The sequence below is a fragment of the Pseudorasbora parva genome, chromosome 1, assembly GCF_024679245.1.
Source record: "Pseudorasbora parva isolate DD20220531a chromosome 1, ASM2467924v1, whole genome shotgun sequence".
Taxonomy (NCBI): Eukaryota; Metazoa; Chordata; class Actinopteri; order Cypriniformes; family Gobionidae; genus Pseudorasbora; species Pseudorasbora parva.
Genome location: NC_090172.1, coordinates 26,339,637 through 26,359,625, shown reverse-complemented (window position 1 = coordinate 26,359,625; position 19,989 = coordinate 26,339,637). Strand labels below are relative to the sequence as shown.

The window sequence follows — 19,989 nt, the reverse complement described above, 5'->3', positions numbered from 1 at the left end:
CAATGAGTGGGCAGTTGTGTGTGTGTGTGTTCACTGATATAGTGGTGACAGCTGTGTCGGGGTCTGTCCCACTCCTCAGCTTCAGCTGTTGCCCTGTTCCTCACACAGCTGTTGCCCATGACAGATCGGCCTGCAAAGATCCTCATTTATTAGCATGACTGACTGAGAAAAAGGGAGGGAGAGGATGACTCAGCTCAGAGACAGCCTTCCTCTCCATTTACCTTACAATGTCACTTCCTGTTATCCCAGCACACCTTGTCTTATTCTATATTATTTTTTTTAAGAATTGTGATATACATTTAGTGCATTCATAAGAGGAAAATATTGTGCTTTATGTTTTTAAAAAAATGTTTAGACTTGTGTACACTACACTACTACAAGTTTGGGGTTGGTAGGATTTTTAATGCTTTTGAAAGAAGTCTCTTTTGTTCACCAATGCTGCAATTAGGATTTTTTGATCCAACATACACTAAAAACTGTAATACTTTGAAATATTATTACAATTTAAAATATAATGTGATGACAAAGCTGGATTTTTAACATCTTTACTGCAGTCTTCAGTGTCACATGATCCTTCAGAAATCATTCTAATATGGAGAACAGAGTTTTGATGCTTAATACTTTTTTTGTGTAAAACCGATAGATGTTTTCTTGATGAATAGAAATAGAAAGTTCAAAAGTACATATAACATATGTTAGAACACATTCACCAGTGGCCTGTTGCATAAATGGCTTAGACTAGTCTTAAAAGTTATTCATATCTTATTATACTTTTAGGTCAGATACATAAAAAGGTAGATCGGTCTAATTTGTGTTGGATAAGTGAGACTAATTAGCTAAATGCTAGTTGGTCAAACTTCTTAAGACACGGTCTTATCATAGTGGCGAAGGTTATGCAACTGGCCCCCAATATTGACAGATTAAATGGTCTGGCCAAAATATTGGTATTTTGGTAGTATTTGGTAGTAGTCGCATTTGGCACACTTATTGTTATTCTCTCTGCCTGCATTTTTATCACATCATTAAGTTGATTTACACTAACAAACAGGCAGTCAAAGTCCCCTTTGATATCTTGGGCCTTTTATATATTGAAGTTTTTTGATTAGACTGTTCTTTGACGTTGGTGCACATTGTTTCATGATGTTATGATTAAGCTGAAGCACATCCATCTGTTTCTCCCGGATTAAACTTAAACTCAGCCATTAGACCCACTCATAGACGGGTCTCTGCTGCCCATACCAGCCAATTAGACCCCAGCACCGCGTGTGGAGTGCCACACAGGCCCACGCTCATTTGTCAAGCTGGCCACCGGTGAGGAAGCCTTATTAAACGCTGCATTCTCTTAATGTAGCCACAAAGTAATTTTTAATAGGCCCTTAATGAAAGTCTGCTTCTGAGGGCTTTGTGGTTTTAAGAAGCAAATTCCTTCAAATTAGACCGGCTTTAGGGAAGATGAATGGTTGGAAATTCTTCACCTAAACAAATTCCTGTCACACCATAGGTGAAATTATCTTTGCATTCACTGACCGTTTCTTAAAAAAGATTTCTGATACGCTGGCAGACGTATGAGCGCACCAGGTCCATCACAACAGTTACAGTATAACAACCGGCAAAATAGGAAATATCTGATGTCAACAAAAAGGCTAGGTTCAATGGTGGGGTCTGTGCCTGGCGGAGTCAGATTGAGAGACTTCTGATCTCCCTCCTGAACTGATCAATGTAAATAAACCAAAAGACTTCCTTTGGGTCATGCTACATTAAGGGTACTTGACCTGTTCTATTGTACACCGTAGCAAGACTTTTTGCAGTGCATTGTTTGCCAGTTGGAGTGAAGCAGATTTGGGAGTGAAGGGAGTGAAAGCGACCCCTACTACTAGAGTTTTGATTTGTGATTAACAGATGTGCATTCTTTTGAAACAGTGTTGATTTATGGCCAGTCAGAATCAGCACGTTTAGACCGAGACCAGACCAGAGTCATTTACATCCTCATTATAGTCCTTTCCAGCCTCGCAGAAACTGCCACAGAACAAAAACACATTCACTGAATTCTTCCAACAATGGAGTGACTTTTGAAGAAGAAAAAAAAACATTTGAGACATTGAATCTGGGGCCGAGAACGTGGCCAAGCCAAAGAAAATCTTTTGCTGCTACTTGAGTAATGTGGCAAAACAGTGCTTTTTCTTTTCCCTGACACTGTCTGACATGAGATTGGTCACATCACTGCTCACCGTCCGGTAGTTTGTTTGTGCGAGTTGAGATCTAAGAGAGTGTCATGGTCTCATCCTGTTACGTCTAGAATATCAAGCTCCCCTGTTGAGCTCATGCAAGTATTAGTCAAGGGAAGACACTCAGGGTCCAAGTCATCGCCTTTATCGGGGTCCTGCATTGTTCTCCCAAGTTTTTTTAGTCATGACTTCATTAATAAGAGGAAGTAGGAGATGTCCCTCAGCACTGGTTTGTGTATGTATGCGTGTAAGGGTCAGCCTAAAACCCTTCTCACATTGCAGGATATGACCCAGTCATAGGAAATGATGTGTCTGGAGACCTAGAGGAAATCAGCCAGGATAGGAAATGAGTTTTAGTCTATTGTGAATGTACATCAGTACATTGTACCATGTGATCTAGGTCGTCCTCAGATATGTGCTCTACATACTTAACAAAATAATTTTATATTATATGTATATTTTTTAAATGATTGAAATTACATGTGTTACAGAAAAGGTGCTCATCAACCGATAACTCGAATTAATTAATGAACTTCTTTTGATGAATTAATTAAAAGAATCGAAACATGAGACTTTTTGCATGCAGCCAGTAAAGATGATGTGCATTGCATGGAAAAACCATTGTTGTTCATTTCAGACAATCATTTTTCACCTGTTGTAATAAAGCCTGCTTGTTGTTATGTGTCATGTAACTAAAAAGCTCCTCTGCTTCCATCCACAGGTACAACTCCGTGGCCCCGTGCAGCTGGACAAGCACCTTCCTCTCCGAACTACGAGAACTCCCTCCACTCACTGGTAAGAATGCCCTCCTCCTCGTCCTCCTGTCACTGAGCACTTTTTAATGGACACTGTGTCAGTAGATGACTTGCTCCTGGAGGGCAGGGGGTAGCTTTACATGGACATTCCTGGCTGACAAATGTCAGAAGCGGGACGGGGAGGGGGCCGCTTGGACTGAACAATACCCATCCCTTGGGGCGTGTCTCCTGCCATCTGTCCTCTCTTGTCCGGGGTGGATGGAGATCGGCCAGGGTGTGTGAAGGTGGGGTGGTTAGGGATTGGTTAGGGTGTGTGATGGGGGTGGGGTGCTGGCAGCTGCTGCGTTCAACCACTGCCGCGGGATTCCAGGGCTGACTGAGGAACTGAGCCACAACAGGAGATCAGTTTACAGAAACACACACTTTCCTTCCCATGTCATACATTCACACAATGGAGTGTGTAGATAAATATTTACTCTAATGCTTTTTATGCCAGCTGCAAGTGCATTTTTATGGACTGTCCATGAGCAGAGGCCCTCCAGGAAACAGGAAATGAGCTGTGATCGCCGGAGTGAACCATGGTTCATCATAATTAGTTACATGAACAAGTACCAAGATCTCGGCACATGGAGCTGCACTTCGATGCCCTACCCTCTTTCTTTGCGGATCTCGTAAACTCTGCTTGCTTCTCTCTGCCAGTCTTTCTGTCTCAGCTCTCATTGTGCGTGTCTCTCCTCTTCCTGTCTTACTGTAGAAAAATCGTGTGCACCAGCAGCTTCATGAGCATCTGCAGGATGCCATGTCCTTCTTAAAGGATGTATGCGAGGTATTCCCGCTCTTCAGACAACTCATGTCCTCTCTTTCTCTACCTTTCAGTCATCAGCTTTCTTTTGATTCGGCCATGCTTTTTCTGTTATGTGCTTTTGTTGTTTTGCCATTTCATCTTTTGTTGAACTTTTGATGATATTAATACATGAAATCACCATATTGCGGTTAGTTAGTGGAAAACTGTCATTGATATTTTTGTTTATTCCAACAGATGTTGTCTGAACTGTCTTAGCCTTCACTTTTTTCTTCTTTTCTTTCTTCTTTTCCTTTTTCCTTTGTTTCAAATGTTCCTTTGCTTTACGATGTTTGCCGTTTTGTAAATCTATGTCATCATAGTATGTGTTGATGTTTGTTTTCCTGTAACCTTATGTTGTTTTTCTTTCTCTCCCTTTCTTTATTGCTCAATCCAGTCTCGGATGGAGGACCGGCTGGACAGGCTGGACGATGCTATCCACGTCCTGAGGAATCACGCCGTGGGCTCCACTGCCGCCCTGTCTAGCGACCTCCACAGCCTGTTGGGACAGGCGCACAATGGGCCAATTTCAGCCATTGGCAGCAGTTTCCCCGCTTCTGGATTGGTCACCAACCGAACAGCACAAATGGTAAAAAAAAACTTCACTGTCACAAAGGAAACTTTAGCTTATGTGTTTCAGAGCCTCCTGAATGTCTAATTTATTTTGAGGTCAAAGTCTCTTGCAGTTATTACAGGCAAGAGGGAGAGAAATGCATGTGTTTTTTCATTGTGCCTCTCCAAATAGGCTAATAAACAAGAGTTAAGCCACCTGTTTAAAATGAAGGCCTGGCCATGTGCTGAAACTGAACTATTTTCCACTGAGAGCAGTTTAACTTAAACCCACATACTTTCCATAAGCGTAATGGCTGGGCCGAAGATCATTCTCCCTCCTTGAGCTGCGTTCCTCAGGCTGAATGGGAAAAGCAGTCACAGTAGAATCTAGTAGATCAGTGCCGGTCTGGAAGACATTTCCGCACCGTAGCTTGCTGAGGCTATGGGGACCTGCGTGATGTGAGACCCGCTGAAACTAAAGCGCTCTGTATCTCCCCCACCATCCCACGGCTTTCTACAGAAATATTTTCACACAGCTGTAATGGATGGAACAAGCGAGGGAGGCATTTCCCAATGGTTTCCCAATAATAGGAAATAATCATGGCCTTTTTTCTTCATTCAGAACATTTGGATTTTCTTTCAGTTTTCAAATGAACTGACACTGACCTCTTACTTTCGTCCAAAGATTAAAGCAACACTCAAAAATGTTTTCGTGAGCAACCACTACAGTGGAAAGTTTAGCCTTGGCCAGTTTGACTGTGAAGATCTGACATTTCTTGATGAAAAATATGCTGTTCTCATTTAATGTTTCAAACAAGCAATACACGTATAGAATACTCTATCACATGTTAGTGAAGCTTTTATTGAACTGTTTATTGACAGCTCAAGTCAAACAAAGTTTGACTTATTCAGCATGTACAATTAGAAAAATTATTTTGCATAAATACGCTTTTTTTTCATAGTCTTCACACAAGCCCGATGTGTATATTAAAACATTTAAATAAGAACATAAACTTCAAGACCTAACCTAGTGTGACATAAAACAATAAAAGCAACTTTTTTCATGTAAATTCATGTTTAAAGTGTTTGTTCTAACAAACGGATTGTAACAAGCATTAGGACATGACGCAGTTGATGATTTGATTTCTGCTGTGAAATCTCATTGGTCAAAAATCCAGCTCCAACTGTACATTAAACATCAGACATCTTCTGATTTACTGTAATTGTTTCATGTCTTGCAACAGTTTTGCATTGACAAAGCAATATCACACAGTGGTAATTAATAAAAAGGTGCAAAACAGCTTGTTTTGTCAATCACTTGGTTCCTATTTGTGTTGACTAGCCCCACCCACTGTGAAATCTCATTGGTCCAAATCAAATTCTGTTCCACTTAGCTGTATATTAAATCTGATACCTTCTGATTGCCTGTTATTGTATTATGTCATGCAGCAGTTTCCCACTCAATTTAGACACCCAAATATTTCCCCAAAATTAAGTTTTTGTTATTATTTACTCACTGTCATGGTCCAGGCCTCTATGATGTTCTGATATTTTGAGAATTTTTTTCAATACAATGGAAGTTTCCAGCCTTCTTCTAAATGTCTTATTTTATATTAAACAGAAGAAAGTCATACAGGTTTGGAATAACATGAGGGTGAGTAAATGATGACAACAATCGATAGCTCTCCTATGCAACAGTGACAAAAGTGATGTTCACACATTTTTGGCTCCCCACAGCTTATGTTTTCAGTCATGATGAACAGAGGTGCGTTTTATTCAGGCACAGAGGAGATTGCAGCGGAGTGACAGAGCCCCTCGTCTGCGCGGGAGCTGTCACACTGCTGTCAGTGGACTATGTGTTCATACACACACAAACGGAGCTCTGTGCTCCAGGCTCGACCCAAACACACATCCAGACAAGGTCCTGATTCAGCACAGCCAGCATGCTTTTATTTTGGCGTACTCTTTTCTCTTTCTGCCACCCCCCCTTCTTAACAACTCAGGAAATCTGACGCTTTAGTCGTGTGTGTCTGAGCTCCTCAGCTGTATGGTAATCAAGCCCAGACAGGAAAATGGCCGCCTTCTTTGGTTGGCACCCCTCCTTCTCCGCCCCTCTTCTCTGCCACAGACAAAGAGTTGTTTGGACACCTGTTGAGAGTGGCGCTGAGATTAGAGTGTGGGGGAAGGGGTTCAGGCCTGGGCGGCATAGAGGTTAACAGAGGCCAACAGTGACTTAGGAGCACATTCCTGAAGGAAAAGGGGGGAATCCCCCCACCCCCACCCATTTCTGCTCCTTTCTCTTCCTTCTCCATGACTCCCAAATCCTGTGGATCCTCAGAAAGGAAACTAAATTGTGGGCGAACATGTGCTCCCACCTACTGTGACAGGGGTGGAAGGAAGAGATTCAGAGGGGGGCTGTGGCGGTTTCTACTCCACTGCGTCGCTAATCGCATGGCAAGACGTTGATCAAATCCAGATGCGTTTGGAAGCCACCAGTGATGAATGCTGATCCAACTGTCATTTGATGTTCAGCATGAAAGGGCAGATTGTTTGTTTGCCATATCCACATGTGAATAGGACACTTTGTTTTGATGGAAAGATTTTCTACATATAAATGCGGTTGATTGGTGTCTGAGTATCCATTTAAAAAAATAGCACAAAACCAATCTTGGCATTTTAAATCAAAATTCATAGACTTTCTTAGTATGTATTCCTTGCTTTGCTCTGTGTATGCATGTTCCAGCTAAAAATATTAAAAATAATAATTTCATGAAATTTCATGAAAATAAAATAACTGATGTCACCTAGGCAGTACAGGATCTTAATCAGCTTTGCCATCAAAATGATAAATTATATTTTAATGTATAGAAAAATGGAAAACACTTATTTATTAGTACTCAATAAATATTATTAGTAGTAGTACTCAAAACAATACAGTATACAATATACACATACTGTATATGCTTCATGTTGATAACCTGATGTTTTCCACTTTCATTCTACCACTACCCCTAAAATCTTGTCTGAAACGGTGCAGCATCCAGTCCGATGTTATGTTACAATCAACCTGTCTCTCAAAGTATATAGACACGCTTCCAAATTGAAAACAACATGAGAGTGTTTTTTGGTGGAACAGAGTCAGAACTCAGCACTGAAGTGCAGCGTGTCTCTCTGAGCACAAATTTGGGGCTGTGAAGGTCGTTCTTTGTAGTGTGAACACCACTCAGCTCTTCAGAGGGGAGGTCACACTCTACAGTAGGAACACAGAGACTCTCTCAGCTTTGAAGTCCAAGATCTGTCTTTTCCCAGATTTAATGTAAATCACTTTTGTTTTCTCTGCACTGATCAGATGGCTTCATGATCAGAGGGACTCTTGATGTTTTGCTCTGTTCTCTGCCTCATGTATTTATGGCTATCTGTTCTGACAGGGCTCTGTTCACCGCGAAGAGACCGTCAGCCTGAACAACAACCACGGCGGCCTGCAGGCCAGCGCTGGTCCCATCTCCAGCTCGGAGCTCAACCACCAGGCAGAAACGTTCAGAGGTTGGGAAGCGCTGCTTTATTTTCAGCTATTGTTTTGTTTTTTTCCATTTGGCACTTGTTAACATGTATTGGTCATATTTTGCCAGTGTCAACGTTTATGCTTCTTCAGTTATGATTTATATACAAGTCATAAAACAAGTATTTAACCAATCTGTGTACTTTCTTTGTGTGTGTAACAGGAATCGCTAGTGCTCTGGCCAGTCAGATTGCTTCTCCTCTGGACCTGAAGGTCGAAAATCAAGAAAAGGATGACATGAACGATAACCAGTCCTCAGATGACCTCAAATCAGACGACGAGAGTGATAAAAGGGATATGAAGCAGAATCGGGGAAGCACTCGACCAAGGCAAGGAAACCGCTCATCAAAGCACTGCCTCTAAAAGTGTCCTTCAGCACTTCAGTATTGACCTTACAGAACCGGTGTGATTAAACATTAGTAGGCTGTAGAACACCACTTTGATGTACTTTTCATGGCTGAAGTTTTATGCTTGAAGGTTTGAAATGAAATGTCACATCAAGCACATATAGATGCAGTGTTCAGGTGTTGAGGCCACATTGTTCCCTCCGTCTTGTCTGACAGCTGTGAATTGTTCTGCAGCAGTGTCAATGAAGACGAGGACCTGAACCCCGAGCAGAAGGCGGAGCGCGAGCGTGAGAGGAGGATGGCCAACAACGCCCGTGAGAGGCTGCGGGTCCGGGACATCAACGAGGCGTTCAAAGAGCTGGGCCGCATGTGCCAGCTTCACTTGAAGAGCGAGAAGCCCCAGACCAAACTCCTCATTCTTCATCAGGCCGTCGCTGTCATTCTCAGCCTGGAACAGCAAGTCAGAGGTCAGACGCTGTCCTGCATAATGCAATTATCATGTTTATATTAGGCTTGTCGGTCAATTAAAATGTTTAATCACGATTAATCTAGGAAATGAATCTAAAAATGTTAACTGTGTGAGAAAATAAGACACCCCCACCCCTTAAAATATTGTCCCATATTTTGGTACTGATATATACATATACATTGACAAATGATTGAAGACATTTGCTAGTTTTTTTTTTCATACAGTGCATTGTTGGTAAATATCCACCACATTCAGCATCCTCATCCCAATTTGGAATTTAGTTCTGATTTTAAAACACAAAGGACATGATTATTTAAATATTATCAAGGAAAATGATCCTCACTGTAATCACCAGTGTCATACAAAGATTTTATCAGTAATATTTTACTTGGGGCCCTTTGCAACAGTGCAAAATTATGTTAATGAGTTCAGCAGAATAGCTGCCTTAAAGGCAATTCAATCTACATATTATTACTTTACAAACTCAACAAAAATGGTGAGATAATGTAAATTGTCCTGTGTGCAGAGAGGAACCTAAACCCCAAAGCAGCCTGCCTTAAGAGGAGGGAGGAGGAGAAGGTGTCGGGGGTGTCAGGTGACCCCCAGCAAGCCCACCCGCCTGTGCACCCGGGCCTCACAGACACATCCAACCCCATGGGCCATCTGTGAACAGCCAGGTAAGCACAATCAGCTCCAAACAGAGATGTAAAACGGGCAGGTGGTTAAAACACGACACAACAAGCAAGATTTGTCTTTGCTATTGCTTAGACACCAGCTCTGTTCCAAAACCTAGTGAGCTGCATCCTTGCCTGCCTTCATTTTGGAATAGTATTCAAATTGGGAAGGCACCCGATGTCTTAAAGGGATAGTTAACCCAAATCAACCCAATCACTGAGCATGTTCACATGCACACCAGTAAGCTGATAACTCACAAATATCAGCTTATTGAAATAACCAGTTTTCCTCGTTTACATGCAAACCAGTAAACGGACAACGCAAGTAAACCGCGGTTACATGAATTTATTAATAAACCGGGTTATTTCCTTGTAGTGACATCAAAAATATTAATGTCCATATCTGATTGGGAACGGCCGGTTTATGCTTACGCCGCTTATGACCATACTCTGATAAAAGAAAGTGTGTACCGCGTTTACATGACCATGTTCATTGTCGGCTTATTAGGCATAATCCGCTTAAGAACGTGCATGTAAACGCATTCATTGTTCCAAACCTAAAAGACTTATGTTCATCTTCGAAACACAAAGATATTTGAATGAAACCGGAGAGATTCCCTCCATTGTCCCTCCGTTGAAAGTGCATTCAACCAAAACTTTGACAGTTCAAAAATGTAAAAAAATTAATTGTAAAAGTAATCCCTGATCAACACACATTCATATAAAATATCCAATATAGTAAACAGGCACTTGAAGTATATGCAGGAGTGTTGATCAATATGAAGCATAAATCAAACCTGTTCATTATATAAAGCGATCACATCTCTTCAGAAGACTTGGATTAAACTGGCTGATTCATACACTGTAAAAAAAAAATTGGTTGTTTTTTGTTGGTTTAACTTAAAAAAGTAAGTATCCTGGTTGCCTTAAAATTTTGAGTTTATTGAAATTAAAAATTTGAGTTGATACAATGAAGGAAATTTGTTTAATACATAGAAACTCAAAATATTTTTGTATCTGAACCACATAAAAAATTGATAAATCATGAAAATAGCACTATTTGGCATGTTTTACTGCGTCATCAGAAATAAAACACACACAATTACCCAATATGCTTACAAAATCTTTTAATAATATTTTAATAAAGGTTGTCGAATCTCAAAAAATTGTCATTGTATTAACTCAAAATTTTAATTTCAATGAACTCAAAATTTTAAGGCAACCAGGTAACTTTTTTTCTAAATAATTTTTTACAGTGTATGGATTATGTTACTTTTTTGACACACTTTTAATAGAGGGCCAGAAATCTGTCAAGAATATAATAAAACAAAATAAAAATAAAATATTTAATAAGATATTTAATAAAAAATATCTTAATTTGTGTTTCAAAGATGAACAAAAGACTTGGTTTGGAATGAACTATATGTTTTTGGAAAACAAATTTTTATACGATACACATGAGAATGCGATTTGAGTGTCAGTACAGTAGGTCATAAGCAATGTCCTTATCTTTTCTTCACTTTTCAGATCAAATGGATCCCAATGGCGTGTGTTAGACAGAGCCGGTGACCTTGCTTTCCACGGGCGGACAGGACTCACAGTTTGTGACACAAATTTGAAAAGACAGACCACTCGAAGCAAAATTCCACCGTTAAGCAATCCTGAGATAGAAGAAAACTGGCAAGTGCCCAGCTCCCTGTGAAGACATCCCATATCGATAAGCAACTTTCTGCCCACCAGAGAAAAAAAGTATCAAGCATAAAAGCCCCTCAGCACATATCGCTGTCTGCAAGCCGTGTGCCGCAGCTGTACAATCAGAGACTGTCGCCACCCCCTCCACCCTGTACGTGGAAGTTGCCTTGTGCCTAAACTGAATTGACGAATGCATTGTAACAGAATTTTTTTTCTTTTCTTTTTTTTTTCCTTTTTTTTTTTTCCTATTTATTATGTTACTGAGCTGTAAGTCTATGTTTAAAGGGAAAGTTCTGACATTGCTATGAGAATCTGGTGGCGTTTCAGTAGATCTGCAGTTTGTCCTTCACATCAGAGTCGTGAGCCTCTCTCCTGTCGGTCTGTGGAAGGGCCTCTCCGCTCATGAGATTAATATATTCAGATCAAATTCCGTGCCCTTTGTGAATGAATCTGGTGGTGTTTGAACATTCAAAGACTCAAGGATCCCTGTGTCTAAAAAAGGAAAAAAGAAATAATATATTATTTATATTTATCGTACATTCATTCCGCGAACGACAGCATGAGAAACCAAAACTACCTAATTCTTTACGATGTATGTCGATAGTGTAGCTCGGAGTCCTTGTCACAGACGGAAAAGTTATGAGTTGAGGCGAGATGGGCCGGATTCCCTGTGTCGTGGAGACGATGGTGGAACGGCAAACTCTGGCTTTACTGAAAGGTCAAAGGTCAAACACAAGCTGACATGTTTATACTCACTAGTGAGGAGTACAGATACGGAAAGCAGAACGTTACAAAACCCCAGCATTCCCTGCATATTTCTTAGTGTCTTAAATGGGAAAAGGGACGCGGTCTGGTCCTTTTGATTCCTTCGCCATATGGTGTTATGGGTAAAGAGAAATGCGTATTTCCGATACAGTTGATTTGTATTCAGACATTACATGATTTGCTCGAACAGCCGTGGTAATGCCGAGGGCATCTGTACTGAGGAATCTCTGTTATCCCGTGAGACATGGCACTGTTGGAAAAGAGTTGGATTTACAACGAAGACCATTAATTCACCTGGCCTGAATTGAAGTTTTGTTTTATGTTCTTTTGTTTTTCTTAAACCATTAACAATTTAAAAAAAGAAGTACTCAAAGTAACCACATGTTATATGTTTATTTGTAATTGTATACAAAGCATCTCTCTAGGCTTCATAGTCAAGCGTATTTCTGTCGTGTGAAAATAGAAGGAGGTTCTAAGTTACTTAGAATGGCTTTGTCTTTCCCCTCATGCATTGAAGTACTTGATACTTGATCAGCAGAATGTGAGCGCAATGTCTGTTCGGAAAAAAAGAGAAGCTCTATGAATTCAAATGACACAGCAAACAGCGGAAATGACGAACAAAGCCAGTTTGGATCAGGATTTTCTCTGCCGTTATTTGTCTTGTTTTTAAATCTAAAGAGAGCAGCAGTCACCACTTCCGTTTTTTTTAATGTATGCGTTTTTTCGTTAAGACCAAAAATGTTTCCTTTTCTTGCTTTGGATCTCTTTTTCTAGCCTGTCTGTTGTCTTCCATTGAAACAAGACTGCCACATTCTCATGTATGAATCACTCTCTCCATTACGAAGTCAAAAGAACAAAAACTTAAGGAAAGATATACGTTTCAGAATATCAGCATTATTTTCCTTCTTTGTTTTTTTCCCTCTTTCTTTGCTTTGTGGAGAGTTTCCTTCCTTAACGAAATGATCGTGAATCCATTAGTCTTTGTGGCCTTGTTATACATTTCAGTATTCAAGAGCTTGTATTTTTGCCGGCTGAAAATGAATCGAGGTTTTGAGTCATCTCTTTGTCTGTTGTTTTGGTTTCCCTGTTTCTTTCCTTTTCCTTTTTTTCTGTGTTCTGTTTTTCCTCTGTTGGATATGTTAGATTTTGCTGTATGCCCTGATGCTTTCCCTCATAACAAAAAAATCTATGAAAAGGATAAAAAAAACATTTGGCTTATTTTTCACTATAGTTAGTCTTTTATACAATAATATTGTAAGAACATTTCTTGAATTCTAAATATTACTCTTTCTAGATTTTTGAAATCAAAAGTTTTGAGTAAAAAGTTTCTTACTTTATTTTACTATATTAGATAGTAAAAAAAAATGTACGGTTATTTACCATAACCTGTCCATTATTATACAAAAGATTATCGATAGCATCTTAAGAACATAAGTAGGATTGTAGCTCGCAGTCTAGTACGTATGGGGTATTGTACGAGCTCGATGTTCCAGAGGATGTGCTCTCCATCTCTGTCTCCAGTCTGCATTGTTGGTTGATGAACGATTTGTACCCATGTCAAAATTCAAGGTATTGTCAATGCACATCAGAAAACCAGCAGTAAGAAGTTGAATTCTTTTCTTTTTTTCTGTCTCTGTAACAGAAAACACAATATGTATATAACATTTATGTAGCAATAAATGTGCCATCTTTTTTAACTCTATTGTATGTGCCTTTATTTCCCTTTTTCAGCATTCATCTCAGCATTTGTTTTTTATCTGCAACTTTCACCTTCAATATTTTTTCACATTATCTGTTTATTCACTATAATGTAGAAAATGGTAATAAAATATGAAATAACAATAAGTTTCAGAACAAATGAATCCTGATATTGTCAGATAACTTTGATAGAAAGGTATGTAATGGATTACAATCAGTCCGCTGTTAAATTTAAGTATATAGTTAGATAATAACAATTTAGGTCAACCAATTACCAAGCAATGCTTTATTTTGTTCAGCCTGTGGTGTGAAAGGTTGCATTAGCAAATTAAAAAAAAACACTCAAACATGGTCAGGTCAAAGTCTCCCAAATAATTTTGGTCCCAAATGTTTATAAATTGTACTGGGAGTCAATATAAATTAACTATAGATTCCTGCAATCCCTAGTAAATCCCTGGTTTGACTGTGTATACAGTACGTGCAGAATTATTAGGCACATTGATTTTCTGATCACATTGTTTTTCAGGCACATTTTACCAATTCCAAACCACATTACTCTATTAATTTTGTATTTAATCATTTATAAGTGATACAGAATTTTTAGAGACTAGAAATGAAAAACAGCTTATATTTAGGATAATTATTAGGTACATTTTCTTTACAGATAAAATGAGCCAGAAGAGAGATTTAACTCATTAAATGTCCATGAGAAGGATACAATACTAATGCAATATTAGAAATTACAGTTAAGGCATGACCATTGGACAGTGAAATCTTCATTGGGTCAGACAAAAACAGGTGGCGGAGAAAAGTTAACTGGAATATAATAATGAATTAAGGTGAAGAATTAAGTGAAATGATCGGAAACCCTTAATTCTCCAGCGCCACCATTTTCCAGAACTGCAACCTACCTGGAGTCTCCAGAAGTGCAAGGTGTCATGATCTCAGAGACTTAAGTTGGCTAAAGAATCCTAAAAAATGACCCCCACTTAATAAGAATCACTAGCTAGTGTTTCGGTACAACGTGACGGTGAGGAAAATGATGACAGAATGATAATTTTCTGGTGGACTATCTCCAAGTCAATTTAAAGAACTGCTCAAATACTGTGTTTAGTATCATACAAACCCGATTCCAAAAAAGTTGAGACACTGTACAAATTCTGAATAAAAACAGATTACAATGATGTGGATGATTGCAACGTCTGGGGACTGAGGAGAAAAGTTACTCCAGTTTAGAAATAGGAACGTTGTCTCATTCTTGTCTAATAAAGGCTTCTAGTTGCTAAACTGTCTGAGGTCTTCTTTGTCACATCTTCCTCTTTATGATGCGCCAAATGTTTCCTATGGGTGAAATATTTGGACTGCAGACTGGCCATTTCAGTACCTTGACCCTTCTTCTATGCAGCCATGATGTTGTAATTGATTCAGTATGTGCTCTGGCATTGTCATGTTGGAAAATGCAAGGTCTTCCCTGAAAGAGATGACGTCTGGATGGAAGCATATGTTGTTCTAGAACTTGGCTATACCTTTCAGCATTGATAGTCCTTTTCCAGATGTGTAAGCTGTTCATGCCACACACACTCATGCATCCCCATACCATCAGAGATGCAGGCTTCTAAACTAAGCGCTGATAACAACTTGGGTTGTCCTTCCTTGTCCTCTTTAGTCTGGATGACATGGCGTTCCAGTTTTCCAAAAAGAACTTCAAATTTTGATTCGTCTGACCACAGAACAGTTTTCCACTTTACCACAATCCATTTTAAATGAGCTTTGGCCCAGAGAAAACACCTGTGCTTCACCTGATCATGTTTAGATATGGTTTATTTTTTTAACCTATAGAGTTTAAGCCGGTGATGGCGAATGGCTCTGTGGATTGTGTTTACCGACAAGAAGTATATCTGAGCCCATGCTATGATTTCCATTACAGTCGCATTCCTGTATGTGATGCAGTGCCGTCTAAGGGCCTGAAAATCATGGACATTCAGTATGGTTTTCCAGCCTTAACCAGAGATTGTTCCAGATTCTCTGAATATTTGGATATATTATGCACTAGGTGATGATAACTTCAAACTCTTTGCAATTTTTCTCTAAAAAACTTCTTTCTGATATTACTTCACTATTTTTCGCCGCAGCATTGGGGGAGTTGGTGATCCTCTGCCCATCTTGACTTCTGAGAGGCTCTTTTTATACCCAATCATGTTGCCAATTGACCTAATAAGTTGCAAATTGGTCCTCCAGCTGTTCTTTATTTGTACATTTAACTTTCCCGGCCTCTTATTGCTACCTGTCCCAACTTTTTTGGACCGTGTAGCTCTCATGAAACCCAATATGAGCCAATATTTGGCATGACATTTTCAAAATGTCTGACTTTCAACATTTGATATGTTATCTATATTCTATTGTGAATAAAATATAAGTTTATGAGATTTGTAAATTATTGTATTCCTTTTTTATTCACAATTTGTACAGTCCCAATTTTTTTTGGAATCGGGTATTCAAAAGCATTACAGAGCATTACATTTTAATCTTCAAAATAGAGTGAAAACACCAATTGCAATATTTAGAGGAGCAAAAAAAGTATTATTTTGCATTTGTAAAATTGTTTGGCTTCTCCCCCCTTCCCCCATTTGTTTCAGAAGAATTATCTTTGGACTGAATAAAAACCTTTTCAGATTTCTGTTACATGGGTTCAACATCTGTCTTTAACTTGACTGAAAGACAAACATACTTTGCATCTCTTGTGAATGATCATGGGAAAATATCACTGGAGTGTGACACTCTTGACTTTCATTCCTTCATTGCAGGGTGTGTCCATATTCCTACATATTCCCAGTATAAATTGACTTTGCTTCCTAATTAAATTATTTGTTTTTCCCATTTATGTCAGTTATGAAATATGGGAGCACCTGTTTTGTCCCATGTAGTGGTGAATGGTTTACGGCCAGAGTCTTTCTGTGCAATGCAACTTCCACAATACCTTATGAAACTCTAATAACAGTTTGCTCCGTTTATTTCTAATTTTTCATCTCATCCGTACAATTTTATGCAATGACATCAGTCCTGCCTGTCCAATTAAAAGACTAAACTAAATCCCAGAACTCATCTCCCTGTCTTACACATCTGCCCTAAATTATGTCTCTGTACATATGTGTGTGAAAGAGATGCTTTCTCATTGGATTTGTCCTGTGCTGACAGGTTGGGCCCCAGATCTGCTCTGAGACAGGAACGGCACTGGGGAAGAGGTTGCTAAATGCTGGAGAGACCTCTGCCAATTCCGACTCTGTCAGCCTTCCAACACAACACCTCATCAGGAGAACGTTCCAACTCCGCTGGCTGGGTGGGAAAGCTTTGTCCCATTTCCTCCTTGTGTGTGTATGTGTGTATGTGTGTTTGTGCGACTGTGTGCATATTCCTTCCTGCCTTTATCAAAACCGTGCCCTGGAGTGTTTACTTGCAGTCAACTAGAAAAATGGGCAGTGTTTTATAAGCATGGGACCACCATGTTTGCAAGGAGCTAACTTCCTGTGGATCTGGCTGCCTGGGACAGCCCAGAGAGGGAGTGTCATGGTGGGCTTGCTGACAGGAGCATCTTGGCTTCTGCAGCTGGAGCACAATCAAGGATCTCTCAGGCTGACATGCATTTGATCATAATGTTCCTGCTGACTCTCTTCCTTTCAGAGAAATTTCTATTGGCTTTACACTTTATATTTACACTACCTGATTATATATTTTAAATTCTTAGATTGAATTCTTCTGCAATACTATTATTAACATTTCCTTATATTACAGACTGTAGATCAATGCTATGGTAATGCTAATCGTCCAAACATAAGCTTACTACCAAGTCACATTCCACAAAAACGGTTCACTCTGGTTTACTCTTTCTTTTACTGTTTTTTCTACTTCTTCTTCTTGAGACCTAACAAGTACCATTGATAAATTAAACACATATGCTAATTTTGCCTACTTTATAGAGTTGATAAGAAAAACTATTTTATGAATTAATTTTAACAACAAAAATAGTATTTAGTTGGATCCCTACAAACTAGGTGTGGGCCTACATTAGTTGTTTTTTTATGTTATGTTTTTATGTTATTTATTTATTCGTTGCATCTTGTTTTGTGAGAGTTTCCAGGCCTATTTTGAACTCTATCATTTGAAGTGCCATTAAAATAGCGGAAACGGAATAGGCCCTAGTGCATTACGAAACTCAGCAAGGGAAACTAATTTCCGGGAGATAGGCTATTAAAAAACAAAAACAAAAACTATGTGAAAGCGTTCATTCAACATAGCCTAAAGTGATCTAATTAAGTGTGACGCAAAAAGAGGGGCGGATCACCAACAAAAAAAATCCTAGAGCATGTGGTTATTGGCTTTTTAAAGGAAACGCTCCTTAAAATCGGCTTCATACGGTTTGCGATTGTCTTACCTATTGTGATGCAAGCCAAACACTTTAGCAAATGAAAACAATAATATCTGTCTGCAGAGCCGCAGTTTCACCTCAGCCGCGGTTTTGCCCGCGCATGCGCAGTTTCACTACAGCGCATACATGCGCACTCTAGCCAAGGGGGTAATCTAGCGCTCAGAAAGCGTTCCACCCCTAGGGGCTGCCATTGCTAACCAAGCCATCACCTGCTGTTAGCATCCCATTGACTCCCATTCATTTTTGAGTCACTTTGACAGTGAATAACTTTACATCTGAGGCGTTTAAAGACTCAATTTGTCCATTGTTTATTTCTAAAGAAACACGACAATGCATAAAAGGCTCCGTTACCTTGTATCTTACACTATCGCCCCGTAGAAGCTGTTTTTGTAAAAATAGGCTAACGATTGCGTCATAACCAACGCGACTCTGTCGCACAGTTGAGAAATTACCGTATAGACCTGAGAAGACGCTCGCAGGCAATCTTTTACTGTCTATGAGACAGTCGGGGGGACGTGGAGACATAAAGTCTGATAAAGTCAAGGGGGAAGAATGGGGAGAAGCCCAAAAAAGCTTAGTGAGCCAAAAGCAACGGGAGAAAATATTTAAACAACGTGATTCAGCTTTCACTGTCCACAACTATTAGAAGACCTACAGCTGTCAGACAGGAGACTCACGTCACATCTACGTCGTCAAGCTCAGTCTGAGCCGGCGCAGTTCGCCCAGCCATCAGGAAGTGAGTGCCCCTAGGCTGACTTCATTATTTCGCCGTTGACGTCAATGGGATCGCTCAGTCCATTTCTTTTACTGTCTATGACTCTAGCTCTGATGTTATTTTAACATCTTAATTCTGTCCTAAAACTATCTATTGATTATTGTTGCTCCTGCTGTTATTTTTTTGCATCTGCTGTTGCCCGGAGGTCTTCAGACTTCTTTACGGATTTAAAACAATGCTGTCATAAACATTTCTTTAAGACCCCCCCCCCTCCCCTAGACATTTCAAAGGTTTTTATAATTATTAAATGATTAGTCTAAAGTCAAGATAACTAATTCCTCAATTTGATTAAATGCATAAACGTAAACACAAATAAAGAGTACTTTTAAACAGACTGAAAGCTGTGAGCATATTATTAATTTGATGGAGACATAAGAAACGATTTTTTTTTTTTACATTTATTTATTAGGCCTACATTTACAATTTACATTTTAAACATTTCATTATTTTACCATTACAGTTGATCACTAAGTAACAACTATAAAATCAAACAAGTGCAATTACAATAAATAAATAAATAAATAAATAAATAAATAAATAAATAAATAAATAAAATTGCAGTTTTATTCACTTCCAGCGCCGTACGTGCATCTCGAAGACATAACGACTCAATGCGCATGCGCGGTCAGAACCGCTCCAAAGCCGCGCAGACCCTTCTCAAAGAAAACGCCTTTATGCTTCACGTACAAGGGGAAATATATAGTAGGCCTAGTAGCCTACCAAGTATAGGCTACACAAAAAGTTCCCCTTTAGGCTAGCTTCCCGTTTTTCGTTTCTGGGAACGTTCTCTAGTTTCTTTTTTGTTCCTAAAAATAACATTCCCAGATCGTTGCATGAAGGTTATTTATTTATTATTTTATTTTATTTTTTATTATATATTTTTTTTAATTTTAACCTAAAGAGAACGTTCTGTTTACGTAAAGAACATTCCTGGCTAACCAACAGATAACGTTAGATTTTTCTGTGAAGCAAAAATGGTTAACTGGGGACGATCAAGTCCACTGATTTAATTTCTGATTAACACAGTCAAGTCCACTCTCGAGAGTGGACTTGACTGTGTTAATCAGAAATTGATTGGATCGCTGCGATCTCATGTGAGTGACAGGCAAAAGCAACTACACCTAGACTATTTTAAGCTCATGGTGGGTGAAAAAAACGATGCTCACACACACACACACACACACACACACACATGCCTATTCAGAAGCGTGTGC

General features: G+C 39.3%; 1 protein-coding gene across 8 annotated transcripts in view; it reads left to right on the top strand.

Moving 5' to 3' along the window:
- Window positions 1-13,576, top strand: part of tcf12 (transcription factor 12) — a 134,381-nt gene extending 120,805 nt beyond the window's left edge. For 5 of the 8 annotated variants that reach the window (XM_067437408.1, XM_067437404.1, XM_067437403.1 and 2 more), the window contains 8 exons: window positions 2,947-3,020; window positions 3,735-3,806; window positions 4,219-4,410; window positions 7,802-7,916; window positions 8,096-8,261; window positions 8,514-8,746; window positions 9,275-9,425; window positions 10,950-13,576. In XM_067437408.1, the coding sequence (XP_067293509.1) occupies window positions 2,947-3,020; window positions 3,735-3,806; window positions 4,219-4,410; window positions 7,802-7,916; window positions 8,096-8,261; window positions 8,514-8,746; window positions 9,275-9,417 (995 nt within the window). In that variant the 3' untranslated portion in view covers window positions 9,418-9,425; window positions 10,950-13,576. The remainder of the gene's footprint in view (window positions 1-2,946; window positions 3,021-3,734; window positions 3,807-4,218; window positions 4,411-7,801; window positions 7,917-8,095; window positions 8,262-8,513; window positions 8,747-9,274; window positions 9,426-10,949) is intronic. The other 3 variants (XM_067437406.1, XM_067437405.1, XM_067437410.1) reach the window with 1 other exon arrangement.
- Window positions 13,577-19,989: the final 6,413 nt, after the last annotated feature.